This window comes from Barbatula barbatula (assembly GCF_947034865.1).
Source record: "Barbatula barbatula genome assembly, chromosome: 20".
NCBI classification, from domain to species: domain Eukaryota; kingdom Metazoa; phylum Chordata; class Actinopteri; order Cypriniformes; family Nemacheilidae; genus Barbatula; species Barbatula barbatula.
The window spans coordinates 342,171-364,700 of NC_136783.1; the positions used below are offsets into that span (position 1 = coordinate 342,171).

At 39.7% G+C, this 22,530-nt stretch overlaps 1 protein-coding gene across 1 annotated transcript in view; it reads right to left on the minus strand.

Moving 5' to 3' along the window:
• Window positions 1-1,272: 1,272 nt before the first annotated feature.
• Window positions 1,273-22,530, minus strand: part of myg1 (myg1 exonuclease) — a 32,427-nt gene continuing 11,169 nt past the window's right edge. The window contains exons 2-7 of the mRNA XM_079483300.1: window positions 18,698-18,810; window positions 10,164-10,323; window positions 5,073-5,222; window positions 2,897-3,019; window positions 2,601-2,782; window positions 1,273-2,522 (exon numbers count right to left, since the gene is read on the minus strand). Of these exons, the coding sequence (XP_079339426.1) occupies window positions 2,330-2,522; window positions 2,601-2,782; window positions 2,897-3,019; window positions 5,073-5,222; window positions 10,164-10,323; window positions 18,698-18,810 (921 nt within the window). The 3' untranslated portion in view covers window positions 1,273-2,329. The remainder of the gene's footprint in view (window positions 2,523-2,600; window positions 2,783-2,896; window positions 3,020-5,072; window positions 5,223-10,163; window positions 10,324-18,697; window positions 18,811-22,530) is intronic.

Consider the following 22,530-nt stretch of genomic DNA (forward strand, 5'->3'; position numbering starts at 1 on the left):
AGTTGCATGTTTTTGTGGAGTTAAAAGGTGAAAGAAAACCCAAAATACGAAGTCACATGTCTGAAAACAGTCATCTGCGCAGGTAATATATCTGCCACTTTTGTTCTGACAATGAAAACATAAAAATAAATCACGTAAGCCGTGTCTCCTCTGGGACCCGTTTCAGAAAGCAGGGTAAGTGCAAACTCAGTGTAAATTAACCCCAGAAAACGGGATACTCTGGGTTTTCAGTTTCAGAACGCGAGGTATATCAAACATGTGACCGTGTGGTAAGTCAAGCCCGTTTCAGAAATCAAGGTATCTTATACTTGGAGTGAGTAACCATAGTAACCTACTCTGTGAACCTAACCTGGTCAGGAGCAGGTTTTATTCCACTAACCCAAGGTTTTTTACAATCTCCGCCCCCTTTAGAAGCGCGAGCAGTGTTGAAATTGCCTTCGCCGTTTGCTTTTTCAATCGTTTTCCTTAATCGCGCACAAGTTCATATCACAGACATTAAAATGACATGTCCAATTATTCAGGAATCCGTAGATGAGGAAGCTGCATTCATTCAGAGAGAGTTAAATTTACGTCGGGAGAGAATATATGGTGAAGCCCCGTTTGGATGTTTTATCATATCCGGAGGATGTTTTTTTGAGCCATACCGTTTTTCTTTACAATCCATTAAATATATCCACACTCTGCTTCATCCTTACATCACAAACCTCACTCGTCGGGGTCGCACTCTTACATCTGAGCAGATTCTTTGTATGGCCTTACTTTTCTTTGCTAATGGAAGCTTTCTATATAACACGGGGGATGCAGAACACGTTAGCAAGGCAACTGTATGTAGAGCAGTAAGAGAAGTGTGCATCGCTCTCACGCACTTTTTATACATTTATACAAGTTTCCTGTGAGAGCCATCAAAGAGGAGTTTCATAGGATTGCAGGTGAATGGTGAACGTCTTTCTGAATTAGGCTGATCAAATAAATGTGGTCTTGCTGCCACCTCTGGAAGTAAGCTAATAATTCAAATACCCTTTAGGATTTCCCAATGTGATTGGGTGCATAGCTGTCTTAAAAACAGGATTTAGAAAACCAGCCATGATTGTCTTGGGGGAGCAGGTGCAAGCATGGCCAGTTTTCTGTCTTCTATCTTCAGTGCTCGGTTCTCATATCCTCATAACTTTCAAGGCCTGTTTATTAAATATATCAAACATTTCACAGTCAGGCATCCAACTAGCAAGAGCATTTAAACTCACCGGACTGAATGATGTTCTTACATTTCATTTTCAGCTGCTGCCATGTTCTTTTTATTGAAGAAGGATTGCACCTACATGACACACATCGTAGATTTTATATATATATATATATATATATATATATATATAAAAAAGCAATTCAACTTTACATTTTCTCCCACGCCGATTGTCTCTTTTGCTGCTCTTCTTTCTATAAATGTGCTCATATTCGCTGTATGTTTGTAACAGTGCCTTCAATTCGTTGCCATGGTGAATCGTGTTATCTTCGCTCAATTGATGATGGCTTTTTAAAACCGCGGTGAACACGCGTAACCTAGAGTAAACTTACTCTGAGTTTTCTGTTTCAGAACAGCTGGTTTCACTGAGTTAAATCCACTCTGAGTAGCGATTATCTGAGTAAATCACCTCAGAGTTCATATTTTAACTCCGTGTTGCTTGAACCTCCTTATTGAAACGGGTCCCTGTTCAGTGGAAGAAAGTCGTCACTTCATCAGTATTTAAAGCTTTCAGATATGAACTCTTGCTTTAGCACTGACTGACCAAAGCTTGAGGTTTCTTGTCATTTTCTTGTGATGGCATCACTTGCATGACGATAACTTTGTATTTAATTCTGGAAAGTTCTAAACAATGAAAAGTATAAATTTAAAACCAGGACTACTCATGTCCAGGCTAGCTCCTGGAGGGCTGGTGTCCTGTAGAGTTAAGTAACAACCCTGAGCAAGCTAATCAAAGTATTCAGGACTACTTGAAAAGGATGCAAAAAGTGTAATGGATTTGGGTTGGATGAACTGCTGTAAGGACAAGCAGCCGGTTCAACTCTCTTCTGTTTACGGGTAAAACATTAATTTGCAAAGATGAATGAACCACATTACCCGTACAATCTGACCGGTGCACTCAAATGACAATCATTACTGTATGGAATCTTGAAGTTAAGACAGTTTTCAACACAGATTTTTTATGGCTCTTAACAACTCTTTTAATAACTAGATATTTAAAGAAGAAATATTATGAAAACAAACTTGCTGCAAAGAGTTATGCATTTTCTTAAGTGTTTACATATGTAGTTTTCTATGCAGCGAGCATGTGGATCACAGGTTTGTGTCCGTCTGTAAAGGTTTGGGTGCCATCTGAAGCGTTCTTTTTGCCATCTCCAGAGCCCCATTCTGTGTCTTGTTGCCTCCAATAAAACCACTTGCATGAACAAAGACGCAGTCGGGAATCCCACTGAGCTCGGACAGTCCGTCATCCCGGACCCCTCGCCATTCCTCCAACAGACTCAATCTACACAAAAGCATGATTCCATCAACAAAGACACGACAAGACCTGTTCAATCTCTGTGCATTTAAACACAAGACGCACCTGTTTTGAAAGGTGTTGGGTCCCGCAGGAACACATTGCACTCTCCAGTGGCCGTTCTGATCCGGGTACAAAACAAACTTGATTGGCACATCCACCTTCATCTCTTTCTCCAGAGCGAACAGATGCTCTTTCCACGGACATCCACCCTGAGCCAGCAACGCAATCTCACCGCTCGGGTCCACCTGCACACCCGAACAAATACTTTCTCCAGTTGTCGGTATCTTGTGGATGTTATAATCGTGTTTGAAGGCTTGTACGGCCTTTGTGAGGTATGGTATCAGAGCACAGATCCTTACCTGATATCTGCTCTGAACAGCTTGCTGCACGATGTCTCTCGCTGGAAGCCAGGCGTTCATGTAATAATTCAAACGGTCCTGGAATTCAGCTCCTACGAGAGCCATGGCTTTATGGAAACCCTCCTGTGAGAAAACACTTCACTACATGAACAAAGATGTGACGGAGAGGAATGAGAGCGCAGCACTGTGTCAACTAATATGTGAAGTAGTGTTGTACATTTTTATTACAACACGCTTTTTATTCTTATCTATGCATGCGCATGTTAAACCCTCAAGAATACGATGCATACTACATGTGTCTGATCCGTGCTTAATTACGGAGTAGACACTCACTTTACTTTGAATAATTTGATGTAAGGTGTCTTTACGGCTCCAGTTGTAATTCAGGCAAGATACCCTTCAACAGTGTTAAAACACTCAAGTCAAATGTTTCTAATTAGCTTCAAACGCTTTCGGTCTGATGGTATGTGCTTAAACGTCTGACTTTAATTTAGTTGACAAAAATACATTTGTTCTGATGGTGTAGATGAGATGCTGTGGATCCTCTCCTCGTTCTTATGCCACTATTCAAGCTTATATACAGTTGTGTTCAAAATAATAGCAGTGTGTTTAAAAAGTTATAATCCTTATAATAACTTAGACATTTCAATACACAACTGCATTGGGAACACTGCACTATTCTAAACCAAAACATGAAAAAAGTAGTAAAAATTTTTAGTAAAGTAGTAAAATAGCACTTTACTTTAGAAAGTCAAACATTTACTGTATAAAATGAAAAATGCTTGAAGATTTAGCGTTCTTGTGATCTTGTCACTGAACAAATATTTAGTTGTATAGCTACAGTTTATGAAAAATGCTTCACATCTATGTTGCATGGAGTCGACCAACTTCTGGGACCTGTGAACGGATATTCCAGCACAGACCACAATTCCTCTACATTTCTTGGTTTTGCCTCAGAAACAGTGTTTTTGAAGTCACCCCACAAGTTTTCTGTCGGATTAAGGTCTGGAGATTGCGCTGGCCACCTCATAACATTAATCTGGTTGGTCTGGAACAAAGATGTGGCTCGCTTACTGGTGTGTTTGGGGGCGTTGTCTTGCTGAAACTCCCATTTCAAGGGCATTTCCTCTTCAGGATTTCTCTTTAGTCCAGTCAATGTGTTCTTTGGCAAATTGTAACCTCTTCAGCACATGTTGTTTTTTCAACAATGGAATTTTGGGGGGCAAGAACCCTGCGTTCAGCAAACAAGCGGAGGCGAGTCAAAATAGTCTTGGCTACTGGATCCGTGTTCCGCCCACACGTATTATTTCCCCATCTGCACCGGAACCCCAAATGACACTCATTGACCATTACATCAAATATTAGCGGTTCACCCGACAGTTCTGACACCATTGCACCGAACAATGTTTCATGAGAGGAAAACGCAATAATACAGACTGGACATGGATTAGTTTGTGACATGATCTCTGAAATGAGCAAAGTTAATGCTGTGAATATTACAGTGATCTGAATAGCTCTTTTTATGTTTTCAAGTTACTTCATTCAAAAACGTAAAATAAATATATGTATTGGGTTAGGCTTAATACGTAGGCTATATATGTTAATATATATGCATAAGAATGTATACAAATAAAATATACAATATTAATTCAAAAAGCTAAATAGTTATTTTGCATATAGTTCGTTTATAGTAAATATTTTGGGGCAAAAATTATATATTTAGATAGGGTTAGGGTTACTCCTCTGCATCTCATATCTGGAGCCGGGCCTGGTTTACAGCACATTTTAGTGTATAATGGATGTCATTGAACAGGCTAAAGAAAATCTAAATCATGTTTGAGCAGTGGTCAGTTTTCCTCTGACTGTAATGAAAGGGAAAGATATTTATTGCAAGTGTAAAATAACGCTATTACAGTCATCTAACTAATGACAAGTCCAAACTAGGGTGATTTACACAATAGATCAAGGGGTAGCTGACAAACACACCGTAGTGGTGTGACAGCAAAAATGTAGAAAACAAACTGTTAATTATAAATTATTATGTTTTAAATATAAATCAAATCAAATATTTATAATATAACATAAGAGGGATGTCTTTTTTCTAAATGTTTGCCGTGACACCATATAGTACATTTGTTTAGCAGCCCATCATGTAATACTATTGTCTCACGCTAACCTCTGTGTCCTGGTTTTTGCTGTTCCAGTGAGGATTGAGATGGCCAACGCGAGCACTGAGGGTGGTGTTGATGGAGTACCGCGCTTCACCGTTGCACTGGGAAATCCCATTATCCACTGCATCCACCTCCTCCACAAAGTTCTCATACATCTGAAACACAACACGTCACGTCACGTGTCTGACACTGGGAATAATACAACTAGCTCCTTGTTCAGAGGAGGTTTAGTGGCATTTCACCTGTATTAGTCACAAAGCAACATTACACACTGTATGAAATTTCATTTGAAGGACATTGTAATAGCTCCACTTTAATCATTCAAATGCTCAACATACTACAGGAAATATATTTCTGTGTTACGTTTAAGTTTTAGAGGTCACTTGAGTGCATAACTCCAGTAATAAGAGAGAAAGGGTGCACAAAGAGAGATATTTTGGAATAACGTGAGCAACAGACAGTTCAGAAGCACCATTGACTTCCATAGTAGGAAAAACAATTAAGTAATTGAACACAAAAAATGATATTTTGAGGAATGTAGGAAAACAAACAGTTCTACTATGGAAGTCAATGGTGCTTCAGAACTGTTGGTTTCTAACATTATTCCAAAATATCTCTCTGTGTTCAACCCAACAAATAAATGTAAACATGTCTGGAACAACTAGAGGGTGAGCAATTCCTGACAGAACTTTCATTTTTGGATGGAGTTACCCTTTAAAGTCTGAACAGAATGTTGTCTGACAGCAATAACAACGCTTTATTGATCAGGTTAGGCTCTTATTACTTCTAAACAAATAAACGGATTTAACAAAATAAATGACAGTAAAGTTTTATTAGATTTTATTGTATTATTTTTATGGTTTTTATACAGCATGGTGATGGTTAAGAGTAACCACGGCAACCAGAACATGACCCGCACCTGAAGAGGACATACAGTAAAACTCAGTTTAGAAACAATCACATTAGTGCTTTCATAATATTTATGCATCTGTAATTTCGTATGTTTCTTTAATCATCTGCGATATATGATTCGTTTATATCAAGTCAAGCGTCTGGAGAACACTTTGTTGTTCATTTCCAAACATGTTTATGGTTTTTAATGCGATTTGATATGTTGCTTTTATCTGTTTAGTAAATGAAAAGTATTCCAACTCTGATAGAAATTTACATTGTTTTAGTTATAGTTACGGGAATAAGGACAAGTGAAATTAGTTGTACTGTATGTCCACCCAAAGAATATTAAATAAAAATGTAAAATTAATAACTGGTTACAAACACACAATTTTTAATCCATTACGTTGTCTTGACGTGACCACGACCGGCAAATTACGTCAAGAGGTTACGTCGAGGTGACGACACCATTGGTCTCATTTATCAACAGTATCAACACAAATTTTTCATAGCGAGTTCGAAAGTATGAGATCTACCAACTTTACATTTACATTTATTCATTTGGCAGCTGTACAAGAAAACATTGACTATAAGTAAAACATAAAAGGTTATGGAAGTCAAAACACAGGTCAAATATCAGACACACTATAAATTCCTAAATGCAGTGTTCATTAAATAACACTATCAAATTTTATCAGCCCCCCCGGCCAGGCAAACAGTATGCAAACGGTGGCGAGGAACCCAAAACTCCATTGGAGGAGAAAAAAAACCTCAGAGGGAGACCAGGCCTAACCAGGGATTCCAGTTCCCCTCTGGCAAAAACTGCTGCCTCTGCACAAGCTCGACAGTGCCCGCACAACAAGGCAAAATAAAAAACAAAGTTAGATTTAAAATTATCATTAATAATCTAATAGCGACTGAAGTTTTGTAGAGTCGCAACGTCCTTCGTCCAGCATTTGTCAGGTCTAGGAATGGATTGCGCCCTGCCTGCTCCGATAACCTTGGAACAATGAGACAAGACTGGCTGAGAGTAGAGTTCTGTTCTGCACTCTTTGATGCAACAAATGCATCAGTTGTTATTGGAAGTGTCCCTGGTTCCGGTTGATCTAACTAGTGCAGCCTAGATCTTTGAAATATATATATTATGATAGTGTAGTGTATGCAAGATTAAAAAGATGCGTCTTTAGTCTAGATTTAAACTGACAGAGTGTGTCTGTGTCCCGGACAGTGCAGGGAAGACTGTTCCAAAGTTTAGGTGCTAGATAGGAAAAGGATCTGCCGCCTGCACTTGATTTTGAAATTCTAGGTATTACAAACTGACCTGACGCCTGAGAGCGTAGTGCACGTGATGGACTATAATACGTTAGAAGTTCTCTCAAGTAGTGAGGAGCTAAACCATGAAGGGCTTTATAGGTAATAAGCAAGATTTTAAAGTTTATGCAATGCTTTATAGGTAACCAGTGCAAGGTTGACAGAACCGGGCTAAACAAAAATGTCAATATGACTCTAAATTACATATAATTGTGTTTTGATAGTGACCAATTTGCAAACATAATACATTTGTGGAAAGACATTTTTCAAAATGTTTCCAACTCGGACTTTGCACAAATTCTATAGAATGCGATTTATGGTTGTGTGTAGGACCTACGCCGTAGGCTGTGCATAGCCTGATGTGCACCTCTTCAAAAATGGAATGTGTGAACTCAACGCGGAGCACAAGTGCTGTGATTGGTCTGTTTGAAGCCCTCCTTAAGATGCGATGGTGCCATGTTTACACAAATGCATTTGGCGAATAAATTATCCAAGTAAATTTTTTGTTATGCTTTTTTTAACATCAAGCTGCAACAAAAAGTGACTGTTTACTTGCCGCTATCACTACTAATGCTTCTCAGACAGCCTAAACAACATGCTGCTGCTTCTTCGGCTCTTGTCTTTGTTACACAAGCAACACACGTGTGGACACTGATGCCTAATGGTCATTGCCTGTTGACGCGGACACTGACACACAAGTATAAATGAAAACTGGCACTTTGCAGGGGGTGTAGAGCAGGCGTCGAAAGAGCCATTTTGGGCCCTCTCCCTTCAAATAAATATTTGGGTGGAGTCGCAAGACATACAGCGGATAAATAAATATTGAACACATCACCATATTTCTCAGTGAATATCTTTCTCAAGGTGATGTTGACATGACATTTACACCAAATATCATTAACATCCCAAATAATCCATACATGCAAAAAAACTAAAATAAATTCACAAATTAAGTTTAATGTAATAAAATAGAATGACAAGGTATTGAACACTCTTAGTAAAATGTATTTAATACTTTGTACAAAAGCCATTGTTGGTAATGACAGCTTCAAGACACCTCCTGTATGGAGAAATGAGTCGCATGCATTCCTCAGGTGTGATTTTGGCCCATTCTTCCAGACAAACGGTTTTCAGGTTCCGTGGGCATTTTCTATGAACTGTAGCTCTTTCCATAGATTTTCTATTGGATTTAAGTCAGGTGATTGCCTGGGCTATTCTAGCAGCTTTATTCTCTTTCTCTGAAACCAATTGAGAGTTTCCTTTGCTGTGGGTTTGGGATCATTGTCTTGCTGAAATGTCCACCCTTGTTTCATCTTCATCATTCTGGAAGATGGCAGCACATTTTTATCAAGAATGTCTCTGTACATTTGTCCATTCATCCTTCCTTCAATTATATCAAGTTTGCCAGTGCTGTATGCTGAAAAACACCATAATGTTCCCGACTCCAAAATTCACTGTTGGTTTGGCGTTTTTGGGGTGATGCGAAGTGCTATTTGACCTCAAAACATGGTGTGTATTATAGCAACCAAAGAGTTAAATTTTGGTGTCATCAGACCAGACTTAATTCTCCCAGTATTTCATAGACTGTCTAAATGTTGTGTAGCAAAACTTTAAACAAGCTTTAACATGTTTTTTCTTCAGGAAAGAAGTCTTGCGTGGCGAGCGTGCATACAGGCCACTGCGGTTCTTATGGTTTCTTTGAAACAATTGTCTTTCTGAAGTTCTCCACAAGTGGTCCTTGGCTCTTGGATCACTCTGATGATGCTTTTTGCTCCTCAATCATGCGAGGAGCACCTGGTCCTAGTTGGTTTATGGTGAAATAACACCTTGGTAATGAGACACCCTTTTATATGCCATCAGTTGGGGCTGAACCAGCCGATGTTCATTTGCTTGGACGAGGGGCAGTATTGCTTTCTAATTACTGATAGATTTCTGCTGGAGTCTTGTCTTTCCATGACTTTTTACACCTCCCATTCCTCCCCATGTGTTCAATACTTTTTCCCTGTCTCATTCAATTTTATTATACATAACTTCATTTAGGAATTTATTGGTTTTGTTTTCTTTGTGTGTATTAATTATTTGGATTGTTACCGACATCTGGTGAAAATAATTTATTGTATTTAGATTTAGCAATTTATAAATTTTTGTCCCTAGCAAGAAGTGGAAGTGTTGCAATAGGAGAGTAGCATTGCGGTGTTGCTTTAGCTTTTTTCTGAGAACCTTTGTTTTGGCAGCGTTTGATGAACAGCCACGAGAGACCACCTACTCTCTGCATACAGACATCATGCGTAAACATTATGAGAATTGCGCTAGCCAGACGGGATTTAATCTATGCTGGCTAAAGACCTAAAAGTTTGGGTTAAAGACGAAAAACGTACCAAGCAGAATGTTCTCACCATATCATTTCTAACACACATATACAGTGTTCGCCGTGTCTCTCATCTGTCAAAGTAGAAATAAAACTGCTCTTTGTTTTTCTGTCATCTCCTGTCGCGCTCAAATGTACATTGCATGCATTTATTTAGTCTATTCTAATGTAATATTTAAAAAATAAAATACATGTGTGTGAATGGTGTATGCATTTTTAAGATATCTCTTGAAGAAATTATAGCAGAAGTGGACAAAATAGACGGATTACAGCAGCAGATGTAAACGGGTCAGTGCCTCTTTCGTCCACTTGTGATCGGATTGACCAAAAACGAATCTTCATACGAGGCATAAACACCGGGCTTTAAAGAGTGCAGGGAGCAGCAGCAAGGGGGCAGAAGAGCCAACATGCGGCTCAAGAGCAAGGGGTTTACCGACCCCTGGCATAGAGGCTATGCACGACCATAACTTGTCTTTTAGAATTAAGTTCTACTATCATCTGTTTAAAAAGTTACAGATAAACTGACCTTCTCATAAAGCACCTCCAGCTGTCTGTCCTCCTGTTTCAGCTGTGTCAGTTCGGTAAGGACACGTCTGCCAAAATGAAGGTATATCAAACCCGCTGAACTCAACTTCGTCACCCATGGCTTTGCTGAACACAAACTATTGAAACTTTCCACAAAAGATCTGTTGAAAAAAAGATAAAAGGGGATATTTTAAATAAGTGAAAACAGGCTTAATTTTACACTGAGCAAAAGAAAAGCAAACTATTAACCAATTAATTAACCAATTCTGACTCGCAATTTTGGAAATATCAGTTCAAATGTTCATTAGTTTAACAGTCACCTACACAATATTTAATCAAATAGGTTGATGCTTTGAGACAATATCTTATGCTAATGTCAATTCCACATGTAGAATGGTGAATGGCGGCGCGCACAGACGCAGCGGTTGAGATATCTCTGAAACGGAACTGTATTTTATCTTTTTTTTAATATGGGTAGTCAGAGCTCATCCCCTTCACTCAGGAATCACTGATTTATATTGGGACGACACAAAAACAGTCAATATCGGTCACCGTTCAGTACATGCATGGAATTCCAGTGGAGATCACTAGATCACCGGCGTCTCCGTGGAATACCATGCCCAGCAGTGGACGGAGACGGTGCAGAGAACGTAAACAAAAGTGAGGATGCAGGGCTGGTGTGCTAGCGCGGCTAAAAAATGACCTCAAGTGGTCAATTAACCCTGTTGCCCTGGTCAAAACAGCCCACCAGAGACTTTACTTCCTCAGAACTTAGAGGAAGGCCCATCTCTCTGCCACACCGCTGAAGTCCTTCTACCATTACACAGTAGAAAGCATACTAATATATTGCATTACAGTCTGGTACGGGAGTTGTTCAATGGCTGAAAGAACCGCACTGCAGAGGGTCATAAAAACATCACAAAAGATTATTGGACTTTCATTGCCCCCCCTTGAGGAGATTTACAGGCTTCGCAGCTGCAGAAGAGCTTCTTATATCATTAAGGACTGCACTCATCCCTCTCGTGATCTGTTAGCACTACTGCCATCGGGAAGACATTACAGAGCTTTAAAGACTCGCACTTCCAGATTTAGAAATAGTTTTGCCTAACAGCCATTTTGAACGGAATTGCCTCTCCCGTGCCTCTGTCCTCCCACAGCTGCTTTAATAACTCACAACGGACATGCAATATTGCTTAAACAACTTCCACAAGACACCAAGCTATTTTTTTGTTTTTATTGTTCTTAAATGATTTACTTTGATGAATACAGTTTGTTTGTTTTTCTATGAGATGTCAAATTTCGTTGTATACCATGCAATGACAATAAAGGTAAAACTAAAGATGGCAGTTGCAGTACAAACGGCACCCCTTGAGTAGTTTATACAGTGAGGGACATCATTATTTGATCCTCTGCTGAAGTTTGCCTGCTTACAAAGAAATGAAGGGTCTATATTTTTTATGGTAGGTTTAGTAGTTAAGAGACAGAATATAAAAAAAAATCAGGAGAAAATTTTTTTATATAAAGGTTTTAAATTGATTTGGATTTCAGTCAGTGAAATAAGAATTTGATCCCAGAGCAAAACTTTGTGGAGAAACCCTTGTTGGCAAGCAACTCTAGAGGTCAGACATCTCTGATAGTTAGTCACCAGGTTTGCACATGTGTCAGGATACATTTGAGTCCACTCCTCTGTGAATCTTTAAAGACTGTGTTAAAAGAAATCAGAGAATTTTTTCTAAACACATCATGAATGTTAGAAATATATTGCTGAAACAGTTACAAAGACTCAGAAGTATAAAGTTCTGAATTGTGGTGTTAAACAATTTAACAGGACCTTAAACGGTTAATCGATGATGAAGTGGGCGTCTGAGCATGCATGGACCCGCCCCTAGCTCTATTTGACAGTTGAGAAACGGTGTGATGACAACACGAGTGGGCGTGGTTTCAGTGGCGACATCAGACACGCTCCCAGCGTTACTGTGTGTTCACATAGAGCGCGAATGAGGCGTCAAAAACGCGCTATTCGCGAGTAGTTGGACGCTTGAACATTTTGTGTTTACTCGCTTCATTCACGCTATTCGCGTGTGAAATTCGCGTCATTCGCGCTATTCGCGTCATTCGCGAGTGAAATTCGCTTCACGAAAATGTTTTTACAATTTACCGGATTCTCCGACCTCCTCACTCACTTTCTTCCAAGCGAGATCCTTTTCATTCCTATTTTTATGAACACGTATCATAAAGCTCCGGGTGTCCACACACTGAGATGAGCTTGTCCTCCATTTTTTATTTCTGCCTCTGCTCGCTACGTCGTCTACGTCACTACTAGAGCAGGCGCCTGATTGGTTAACGCGGCGCGAATTTTCGCCAAAGTTCAGATTTTTTAAATCGCGCGATTCGCGCAATTCGCGTCATTCGCGCAATTCGCGTCATTCGCGCCGCCTCATTCGCGCTATTTGCGCCGCAAGCGCGTCTATCGCGTCTTTGCATTGACTTAACATGTAAATCACTCGCGCTTGACGCCTCATTCGCGCTCTATGTGAACACACAGTTAGGGTTAGATGTCGTTATTTGCGCTATTTGCCAAATGGAGTTGGCATACCACACCATGCTGTCACCATCAGATGCAGAGAAGCTTATACATGCCTTTATGACATCAAGACTAGATTACTGTAATGCACTATTAGGTGGTTGCCCTGCAGGCCTATTACAAAAACTCTAACTGGTCCAAAATGCGGCAGCTCGAGTTCTTACACGTACAAAAAGTATGAGCATATTAGCCCGGTTCTGTCAACCTCATAATATATATATTTCAAAGATCTAGGCTGCACTAGTTAGATCAACCGGAACCAGGGACACTTCCAATAACAACTGATGCATTTGTTGCATCAAAGAGTGCAGAACAGTACTCTACTCTCAGCCAGTCTTGTCTCATTGTTCCAAGGTTACTAGAGCGGGCAGGATGCAATCCATTCCCAGACCTAAAAAATTCTTGACGAAGGACGGGGCGACTCTACAAAACTTCAGTCGCTATTAGATTATTAAAGATTATTAATTATTAATAATTTAAATCTAACTTTTTTTATTTTGCCTTGTTGTGCGCGCACTGTTGAGCTTGTGCAGAGGCAGCAGTTTTTGCCAGAGGGGAACTGGAATCCCCTGGTTAGGCCTGGTTTCCCTCTCAGGTTTGTTTGCCTGGCCGGTGGGCTGCTAGAATTTTATAGTCTTAATTAATTAACACCGCATATAGGAATTTATAGTCTGTCTGATATTTGACCTGTGTTTTGACTTGCATAACATTATATGTTTTGCTTATAGTCAATGTTTTCTTGTACAGCTGTTTTGTAACAATGAAAATTGTAAAAAGCGCTATATAAATAAAGCTCACTTGACTATTTGTAAAACCCAATTGGGGCGTTTGCACTGCAATGTAAATAATTAGCTAAGGTGGGAAGCAACAAAGTCCATTTACTTGAGTACTGTACTTAAATACACTTTAGTATTTGTACTATATTTGCGTATTCTTTTTTCTGGACACTTTTTACTGTAATTCACTACATTTGAATGACAACTCACTTTTCATGCCACAAAAAAAAAATGTCCTTGGCCTATAGGCCCTTTTCACATGTTGTCACGCATCTTCCGTTCTGCCGTGAAGCAGTGTAACGTTACTTCCAGTAGCGCCTCAGAATGGAGTTCACCAAGTCCCCTTCACAGCTACCACAAATACGGCAAGATGACAAGTCCCTAATGAAAAGATCAAAGCTAGATAAAGGATACAAATTCTTCATGAACAGTACCGTTTGATTATGAAGGTAGGTGTTTTGTTTTCTTTTTGTGTTAGTGAAGGTGCTAGGATAAGTACTCGAATAAGTTTTTGCAGTCAATAACGTTACGAAATATTAACATGCCTGATACTAAACACAATAACCTTACCAATGTCTTGACCACTCGTATTTTCAGTCACCGTTTTAAATTCTAATGCGACGGCAAAACTAAAGTAATGACACACTGCTTGCAAAATGGCGAAAGTTGAATGACGTCATCGTGAAAAGGGACAATTGTGGGATGTTTCTAATATGACACACCAGAATAAACTCAGCCTTGGTGTGTCGATTAGGGAGACATTTTGGGAGATGACATGTTGAGTTCAGTTGTGTATACGCTAGGCATGGGCCGATAACCTGTTTCAAGGTTTACCGCGGTATAATATTCCCGCGGTTTCAAAACCACTAAAAATGTCCGCTATACCGTCTCTGCGGTATGCGCAGCTTTTTCTCGTCGTCATAGACGAAAAGTAAGTTACAGGAATCCCTCAGGTTGTGTGCGAACGTAACGAGTCACATGACCCTCCTCCCTCTCTGGTTGGTACACGCAGTCAGAGGGAGAGAGTCACGTGTATGGAGGATGGCCGAAGGAGGTGAATCTTTCGAACTTTTTCCCCCTTCAAAAAAGTCTGCAGTGTGGGAATTTTTTGGGTACCGAAAAAGGTCATACGGCAGCGGCTTGGAGGAGGAAGGACATCCAACTTGTAAAAATTTTTTTAAAAGAGCGGCTGCTCGGGAGGCAATACGTCAAATATGATAGCCCATCTACGGGAGCACCACCCATCACTCTTCGCTAAATTCAAGGCAATGCTGTCTTTAAATAAACATTTGCAACCATCTAAGAGAGTTTGCGTGTTTAGCACTGTGAAAATAAATACCATTCTGCTTTCTACCCCAAGCAAATGTAACGGAGGCCAGCTAGTGAAGAGCTGTGCAGTGTGTAAACCTCAAACCCCGACCTACAAAGACGCGACTGCGGTCTTTAGCCTCCTCGTAAGAGCGCCAGTCTCCCATTCAACAATGTAATGCCGTCATAGAAGCCCACGCGAGCGGGACCGGTTAGCGGTTACACACATAGCATGGCTAATCAACTAGCCGAACATGAGTTCCCTCCCTCACGTTACTTCACAGAGCGGGGACGAGTCTAATAAATCAATTTAGCGATATCCCGTTCACGTTTATACTTTTAAGGCTCCCGTAATTTGTGTAACGTTACATCTGTTAACAATAACCACATTTAAAAACGCAAACTGCTGGTAATGTACAGAAAGAGCCCGTTTGTGTGTATGCAACACACTAGCAATCTCGCTCTCTTTCTCTCGTACTGTGTGTTTACAGCTATATGTGTGTGTGTGCGCATCAACACTGAAATAACAATAATGGATTTCAGAGCATTATTGTGATGACACATTTAATTTAGAAGAACTCACATATTCATTTAAATTATTTAACCTGACATGTTTACTGTTCCAAAATGTTGTATAGGTTTCTTCAAAATAAAATGTATTATGTTCAGTGGAAAAGTTGTTTTTATTGAAAAAATAACACATTTAAGAGATGTTATATTAATACCGTGAAACCGTGATAGGTTTGTGCAAGGTTATCATACCGTCAAAATCTCATACCGGCCCATCCCTAGTATACGCTTTTCATCTCCGATTTACTTATAAGCTAAAGATGTAATTAAACGTTTTAACAGATTAAAACTATTTTGCAAAAAACAAGATTTTGAAATTTTGTTAGTAGTTTAAAGAGTGAAATAAAAATGCTTATTTTTGAATCCGATATCAGAAACCAGATTAAATCCTTCGTTCTCTGTAGTTTTTTTCCCTTTTAATTGTTTATACTTTACATGCTCACCATTGCGCTATTTTTAGGGCTTCAGTGATGCATCATATTTTATTATCATATTATTAAGAGTTGTGTCCCAAATGACATCCTAAACAATATGCAATTAAAAATCTATTCTGTATTGAACCGGTAGCCAAAGGAGTGAGATCAGCACCGTTGTATTCTGCACTTTTGTGGAGTCGAGCTGCAGCATTTTGAATAAATTGCAGACCTTTGAGATGTTTGAGGGGTTCTGATATACAGCAGTGTAGTATCTGTTACGTGGTCGCCTTTAAAGAGTTTATACGTTTATAATGAAGTCATATAATGCAATGTTTGCAAAAAAATTTAAAGCGTATTATAATTTGAAGAATTTATTCTTACCTGACATATATGTTCTATGAATGTTGGTTAAACATTAAATGTATTCGTGTTCAGTTGAAAAGTTGTTGGTTGTGTACACAGAAGTTGAAAAAAAATATTTTTGTGTTGTAATTGCAATTTTGCTCTTGCTAAAGGTTATCATACTGTCACAATATCATACCGGCCCATGCCTACTTGTGAAACACTTCTTATATGCTGTTGTGTTTGTTTGTCACTTTAATCGAGCGCGAGCATCTCAGACTCAACACTGAAACGTACTCACACATTTATCATATGACTTTTTGCAAAAGCAGGTTGTACTACAAGTAATATGAACTTTATCGTCTCCTCCGCTGATAGAGTGACTGAGAAACTCACAGCAACACAGACAAAAAGAGAAGAAAAACAATGATCAGTGCATTACATGACTTCATTATTCATTTTTGTGTAAACAAAGCTCATACCTTAGAAACGGTATCACCGAAAATGTTTTGGGTTTTGAAACTTTGACAAGTTGCAATCAAAAGTCCACTGTAGCAGCTCATATAACAGCCTGCCTAGATGACATCTCAGCTTGGATGAAAGAGCATCACCTGCAGCTGAATCTGGCCAAGACAGAACTACTTGTTTCCGGCACACTCCACGTTGTAACGCAATCTCACATTCAACTTGGCAATACCACAATCCCAATACCCAAAACAGCCAGGAACCTCGGAGTCATATTTGATGAACAGCTGTCCTTCAATGATCACATCGCAAAGACAACGCGCTCCTGTCGATATGCCTTATTCAACATTCGAAAGGTTAGACCCTACCTCACTGAGCATCAGCAAAACTCCTTGTTCAGGCCCTGGTCATCTCAAAGTTGGACTACTGCAATGCTCTCCATGCTGTTCTTCCTGCAAAGGCTATCAAACCACTTCAGCTGGTTCAAAACGCAGCAGCACGCCTCATCTTCCAACAGCTCAAAAGGGCTCATGTACTGAGCTCTCCACTGGCTACCGGTTGAAGCCTGTATCAGATTCAAGTCACTGATGCTTGCATACAGGACTATCACTGGATCTGCACCGGCATACTTTCACACCCTCCTACACCCCATCAAGAACCCTGCGTTCAGCAAACGAGCGGAGCCTTGTAATGCCTCCTCATAAGGGCATTAAATCCCTTTCCTGCTCATTCTCCTTCACAACTCCTTTCTGGTGGAACATTCTTCCTACCTTGGTCCAGTCAACCACATCTCTCACAACCTTCAAACAACTACTTGACGGACAAATATATTTTTTATTTTTAAAGTACACTAGCGCTCTCTCTTTCTCTCAACAGGTAGTGGTCTAGCTTTTGTTGAAACTAGTAACTTTGTATTAGCACCTATTGTATTATTGCTCCTGTATGACATATCACTTATTGCTCCCTGAACTCTCTGTAAGTCGCTTTGGATAAAAGTGTGTGCTAAATGAATAAATGTTAATGAATGTGTGTCTAATCATCCTGCTTACTGAATTTGATAAATGACACCTGGGATATAAGATGATGATGATTTACCCACTTCACTGCTGCTGCTTTCTGGATTTCATGTGAGAGGTGTTGTGTTATGACATACAGCAAAACGAGATCACCTTCACTGAACATCACACATGATTTACTCCTCACAAACAGGCTGCAGTGTGTCCAATGAAGATTACACTTCATTACCCGATCGAGTTTTGTTTAGTACTGCTGCTGGTGTAATAACACTTCTTTATACCACAGGCCTGTGGAAAGCTTCAATCTGATTGGTTGACGGACGGTGTGCATTATTTATCAGTTAAACGCATACCTATGAAGTAGTTCCAGATCAGTTGACCGAATTACAGCTCAATACCACTGCACAAAGTTTAACTGAATAAGGTTATACTGTAGCCTACTAAATAAAGATATAACAACAAACTCAATGACAGGTAACTTCAATTGTATGAGAAAAAATAACTTATTATTTACAGACAGCATGACAATTTCAACAACAACACCTGGTGGCAGCGCTGTGCAGGACTGTCCAGACAAAGAACCAAAGCGAACAGCAAACCACAAGACACAATCAGCTATTTTAAGATAACACTTAAAAACAACAGCTCAATTTGTTAAATGATGGACTTAAAGTAAAAAATATGTTTGTGAAAGAGATAAACAGCCTTCAAATACACAACTGCAAGCTTCGTATGGCATCATGAGAACCGCAGCCGGAACAGAAATATCTCTGTTATGTTTTCTCTCCAAATACTTTTCTGATTTGACCGGACTGTTGAATACCACGAAAACGATTCTGTCTAAATGAAGCAAACGCATGAGCTTCTGCGCTGTGCGTCTTCCTCTCGCTCGCTCTCTGATAACTGCATACAGGCTCACACAACAGTTTAAAAAGAGACCTGTAAGAAATTAGTCCTATTAAAAATGAGCGCACTCCAGGACAAATACCTTAAAAATGTATTGACAGCAAACATTAGAACAACATGGTAACTGTGGAATAAGAGTAATAGTTACGTACCTCTGATGGTGATCGTAACGCTGAACGCTGGGATTATATTCTCCACCTACATCAACCACAACATCACATTCAGCCAGGAATGACGAATCTCTGCTGCGCACGATTTCTGCATCCTGAAACATGAACACACATCTTCAATTACTGCAAAACACCAGGGGCCTGTAACGTGGAGCTGGTTTAAGTCGCTAGAAAAGTATGTTTTTTGGTACCATGAAAGTCATTTTGAATCTTAAAGTTTAACCTTTAATCACCAGAAGGGATGCCTCTATTCTCAATATAATATTGAACCGTTCGAACAGACACAGGCTGGCTTTAGTGTATGCTGAATTTTGTCAGATCAAGAATGTATTTTCACACGGCATACGAAAGCAGCACGTTCACTTTGCTATCACCCAGCACATGCAGAAAGAGCTACAGCACCACGCTAAAGTCAGTTTAATAGCTGTGTGGGTCAGCTGTGGCCTGCTGGTTAGTCAAGTCAAGTCAAGTCAGCTTTATTTATATAGCGCTTTTTACAATTTTCATTGTTACAAAGCAGCTGTACAAGAAAACATTGACTATAAGTAAAACATAAAAGGTTATGGAAGTCAAAACACAGGTCAAATATCAGATACACAATAAATTCCTATATGCAGAGTTAATTAAATAAGACAATCAAATTCTAGCAGCCCCCCCGGCCAGGCAAACAGTGCAAAACAGTATGCAAACGGTGGCGAGGAACCCAAAACTCCATTGGAGGAGAAAAAAAACCTCAGAGGGAGACCAGGCCTAACCAGGGGATTCCAGTTCCCCTCTGGCAAAAACTGCTGCCTCCGCACAAGCTTGACAGTGCGCGCACAACAAGGCAAAATAAAAAACAAAGTTAGATTTAAAATTATCATTAATAATCTAATAGCGACTGAAGTTTTGTAGAGACGCCACGTCCTTCGTCCAGCATTTGTCAGGTCTGGGAATGGATTGCGCCCTGCCCGCTCCGGTAACCTTGGACTGCATCCTGCCCGCTCTAGTAACCTTGGAACAATGAGACAAGACTGGCTGAGAGTAGAGTTCTGTTCTGCACTCTTTGATGCAACAAATGCATCAGTTGTTATTGGAAGTGTCCCTGGTTCCGGTTGATCTAACTAGTGCAGCCTAGATCTTTGAAATATATATATTATGATAGTGTAGTGTATGCAAGATTAAAAAGATGCGTCTTTAGTCTAGATTTAAACTGACAGTGTGTCTGCCTCCCAGACAGTGCAGGGAAGACTGTTCCAAAGTTTAGGCGCTAGATAGGAAAAGGATCTGCCGCCTGCACTCGATTTTGAAATTCTAGGTATTACCAACTGACCTGACACCTGAGAGCGTAGTGCACGTGATGGACTATAATACGTTAGAAGTTCTCTCAAGTAGTGAGGAGCTAAACCATGCAAGGCTTTATAGGTAATAAGCAAGATTTTAAAGTTTATGCGATGCTTTACAGGTAACCAGTGCAAGGTTGACAGAACCGGGCTAATATGCTCATACTTTTTTGTACGCGTAAGAACTCGAGCTGCCGCATTTTGGACCAGTTGGAGTTTTTGTAATAGGCCTGCAGGGCAACCACCTAATAGTGCATTACAGTAATCTAGTCTTGATGTCATAAAGGCATGAATTAGCTTCTCTGCATCTGATGGTGACGGCATATGACGTAGTTTAGATATATTTTTAAGATGGAAAAACGCAATTTTACAGGTGTTGGCGACCTGGTTCTCAAATGACAGAGTACTATCGAATATAAAGCCAAGATTCTTAGCTGAAGATGAGGGTTTTATGGAACATCCATCAATAGTTCAGCAGTATTCTTGGTTGTTACGTAGGGCGGTTTTCGGTCCGATAAGTAACACTTCAGTTTTGTCTGAGTTCAATAATAAAAAATTGCTACTCATCCACTTTTTTATATCCACTATGCATTCCACTATTCGATGGAATTGCTGTGTTTCATGAGGCTTCGAGGAAATATAAAGTTGCGTATCATCAGCATAACAGTGAAAGCTTACTCCGTGTCGCTTTATTATATCTCCTAGAGGTAGCATGTATAATGCGAAGAGCATAGGCCCTAAGACTGAGCCCTGTGGTACACCGTACTGGACTTTCGATTTGCGTGATACCTCATTGTTTATTGCTACATATTGAAAACGGTCGCATAAATAAGATCTAAGCCATTTCAAAGCTATTTCCTTAATACCGACATCATTTTCGAGTCTATGTAGGAGCATGCTGTGGTCAATGGTGTCAAATGCAGCACTAAGATAAGGAGATACAACCTTGGTCGGACGCCATAAGCAGATCATTTGTAACTCTAATCAGAGCAGTCTCTGTACTGTGATGTGCTCTAAATCCAGACTGGAAATCTTCATTAATCTCATTCCTTTGGAGGAAGGAGCATATTTGAATTGAGGCTACTTTTTCCAGAACTTTAGATAAGAAAGGTAGATTCAAAATAGGTCTGTAGTTAGAGTGTTGGGTTTGTGATCAGAAGGTTGCCGGTTCGAATCTCAGTGCCAGCAGGTCATGACTGAAGTGCCCTTGAGCAAGACATTAAATGTAATAAGTGTCATGCACTCGCCGGCCTTTTCGGACAGCTATTTATGTCATAGCAAGAGTGCCTACAGGCAGCTACAGTATTAAGCATTGCATTTCTTCCAATTTATTACAATGGCAGTGGCGCACCTTGTTAATATACAGCGGGGGAAATAAGTATTTGACACATCAGCATTTGTCAGTAAGGGGATTTCTAAGTGGGCTATTGACACAAAGTTTCCACCAGATGTAGCCATCAAGCCAAATATTGAATTCATACAAAGAAATCAGAACATTTAAGTATACAAGTTGAGTCATAATAAATAAAGTATCAAGTTAAATACTCTTTGTAAGTCGCTTTGGAATAAAAGCGTCTGCTAAATGACTAAATGTAAATAAAGAGAATTTCAGTAAAATATAATTTATATAATGAAATGATAGAATTATAATATACACTGATGATCAGGTGTTCCCTTTATTTTTTTGAGCAGAGTTCAACACTAAGTCAGTTAACCCTCAGGGACCCGTTTCAGATGCCAGGGTAAGTGCAAACTCAGTGTAAGTTAACCCCAGAAAACGGGATACTCTGGGTTTTCAGTTTCAGAACGCGAGGTATATCAAACCTGTGACCGCGGGGTAAGTCAAGCCTGTTTCAGAAATCAAGGTATCTTATACTTAGAGTAACCATAGTAACCTACTCTGTGAACCTAACCTGGTCGGGAGCAGGTTTTATTTCACAAACCCAAGGTTTGTTACAATCTCCTGCCCCTTTAGAAGCGCGAGCGGTGTTGAACTTGCCTACGCCGTTTGGTTTTTCATTCATTTTCCTTAATCGCGCACAAGTTCGTAACACAGACATTAAATGTCTAACCGGAGGATTTTTTATTTGAGCGATACCGTTTTTCTTTACAGTCCATTAAATATATCCACAATCTGTTTCATCCATAGAAAACAAACCTCACTCGTTGGGGTCGCGCTCTTACATCTGAGCAGATTCTTTCTTTACGTTTCTTTGCTAATGGAAGCTTTCTATATAACACCGAGGATGCAGAACACGTTAGCAAGGCAACTGTATGTAGAGCAGTAAGATAAGTGTGCATCGCTCTCAAGCACTTTTATACATTTGTGTTAAGTTTCCTGTGAAAGCCATCAAAGAGGAGGTTCATAGGATTGCAGACGAATGGTGAACGTCTTTCTGAATTAGGCTGATCAAATAAATGTTGTCTTGCTGCCACCTCTGGAAATAAGCTAATAATTTAAATACCCTTTAGGATTTCCCAATGTGATCGGGT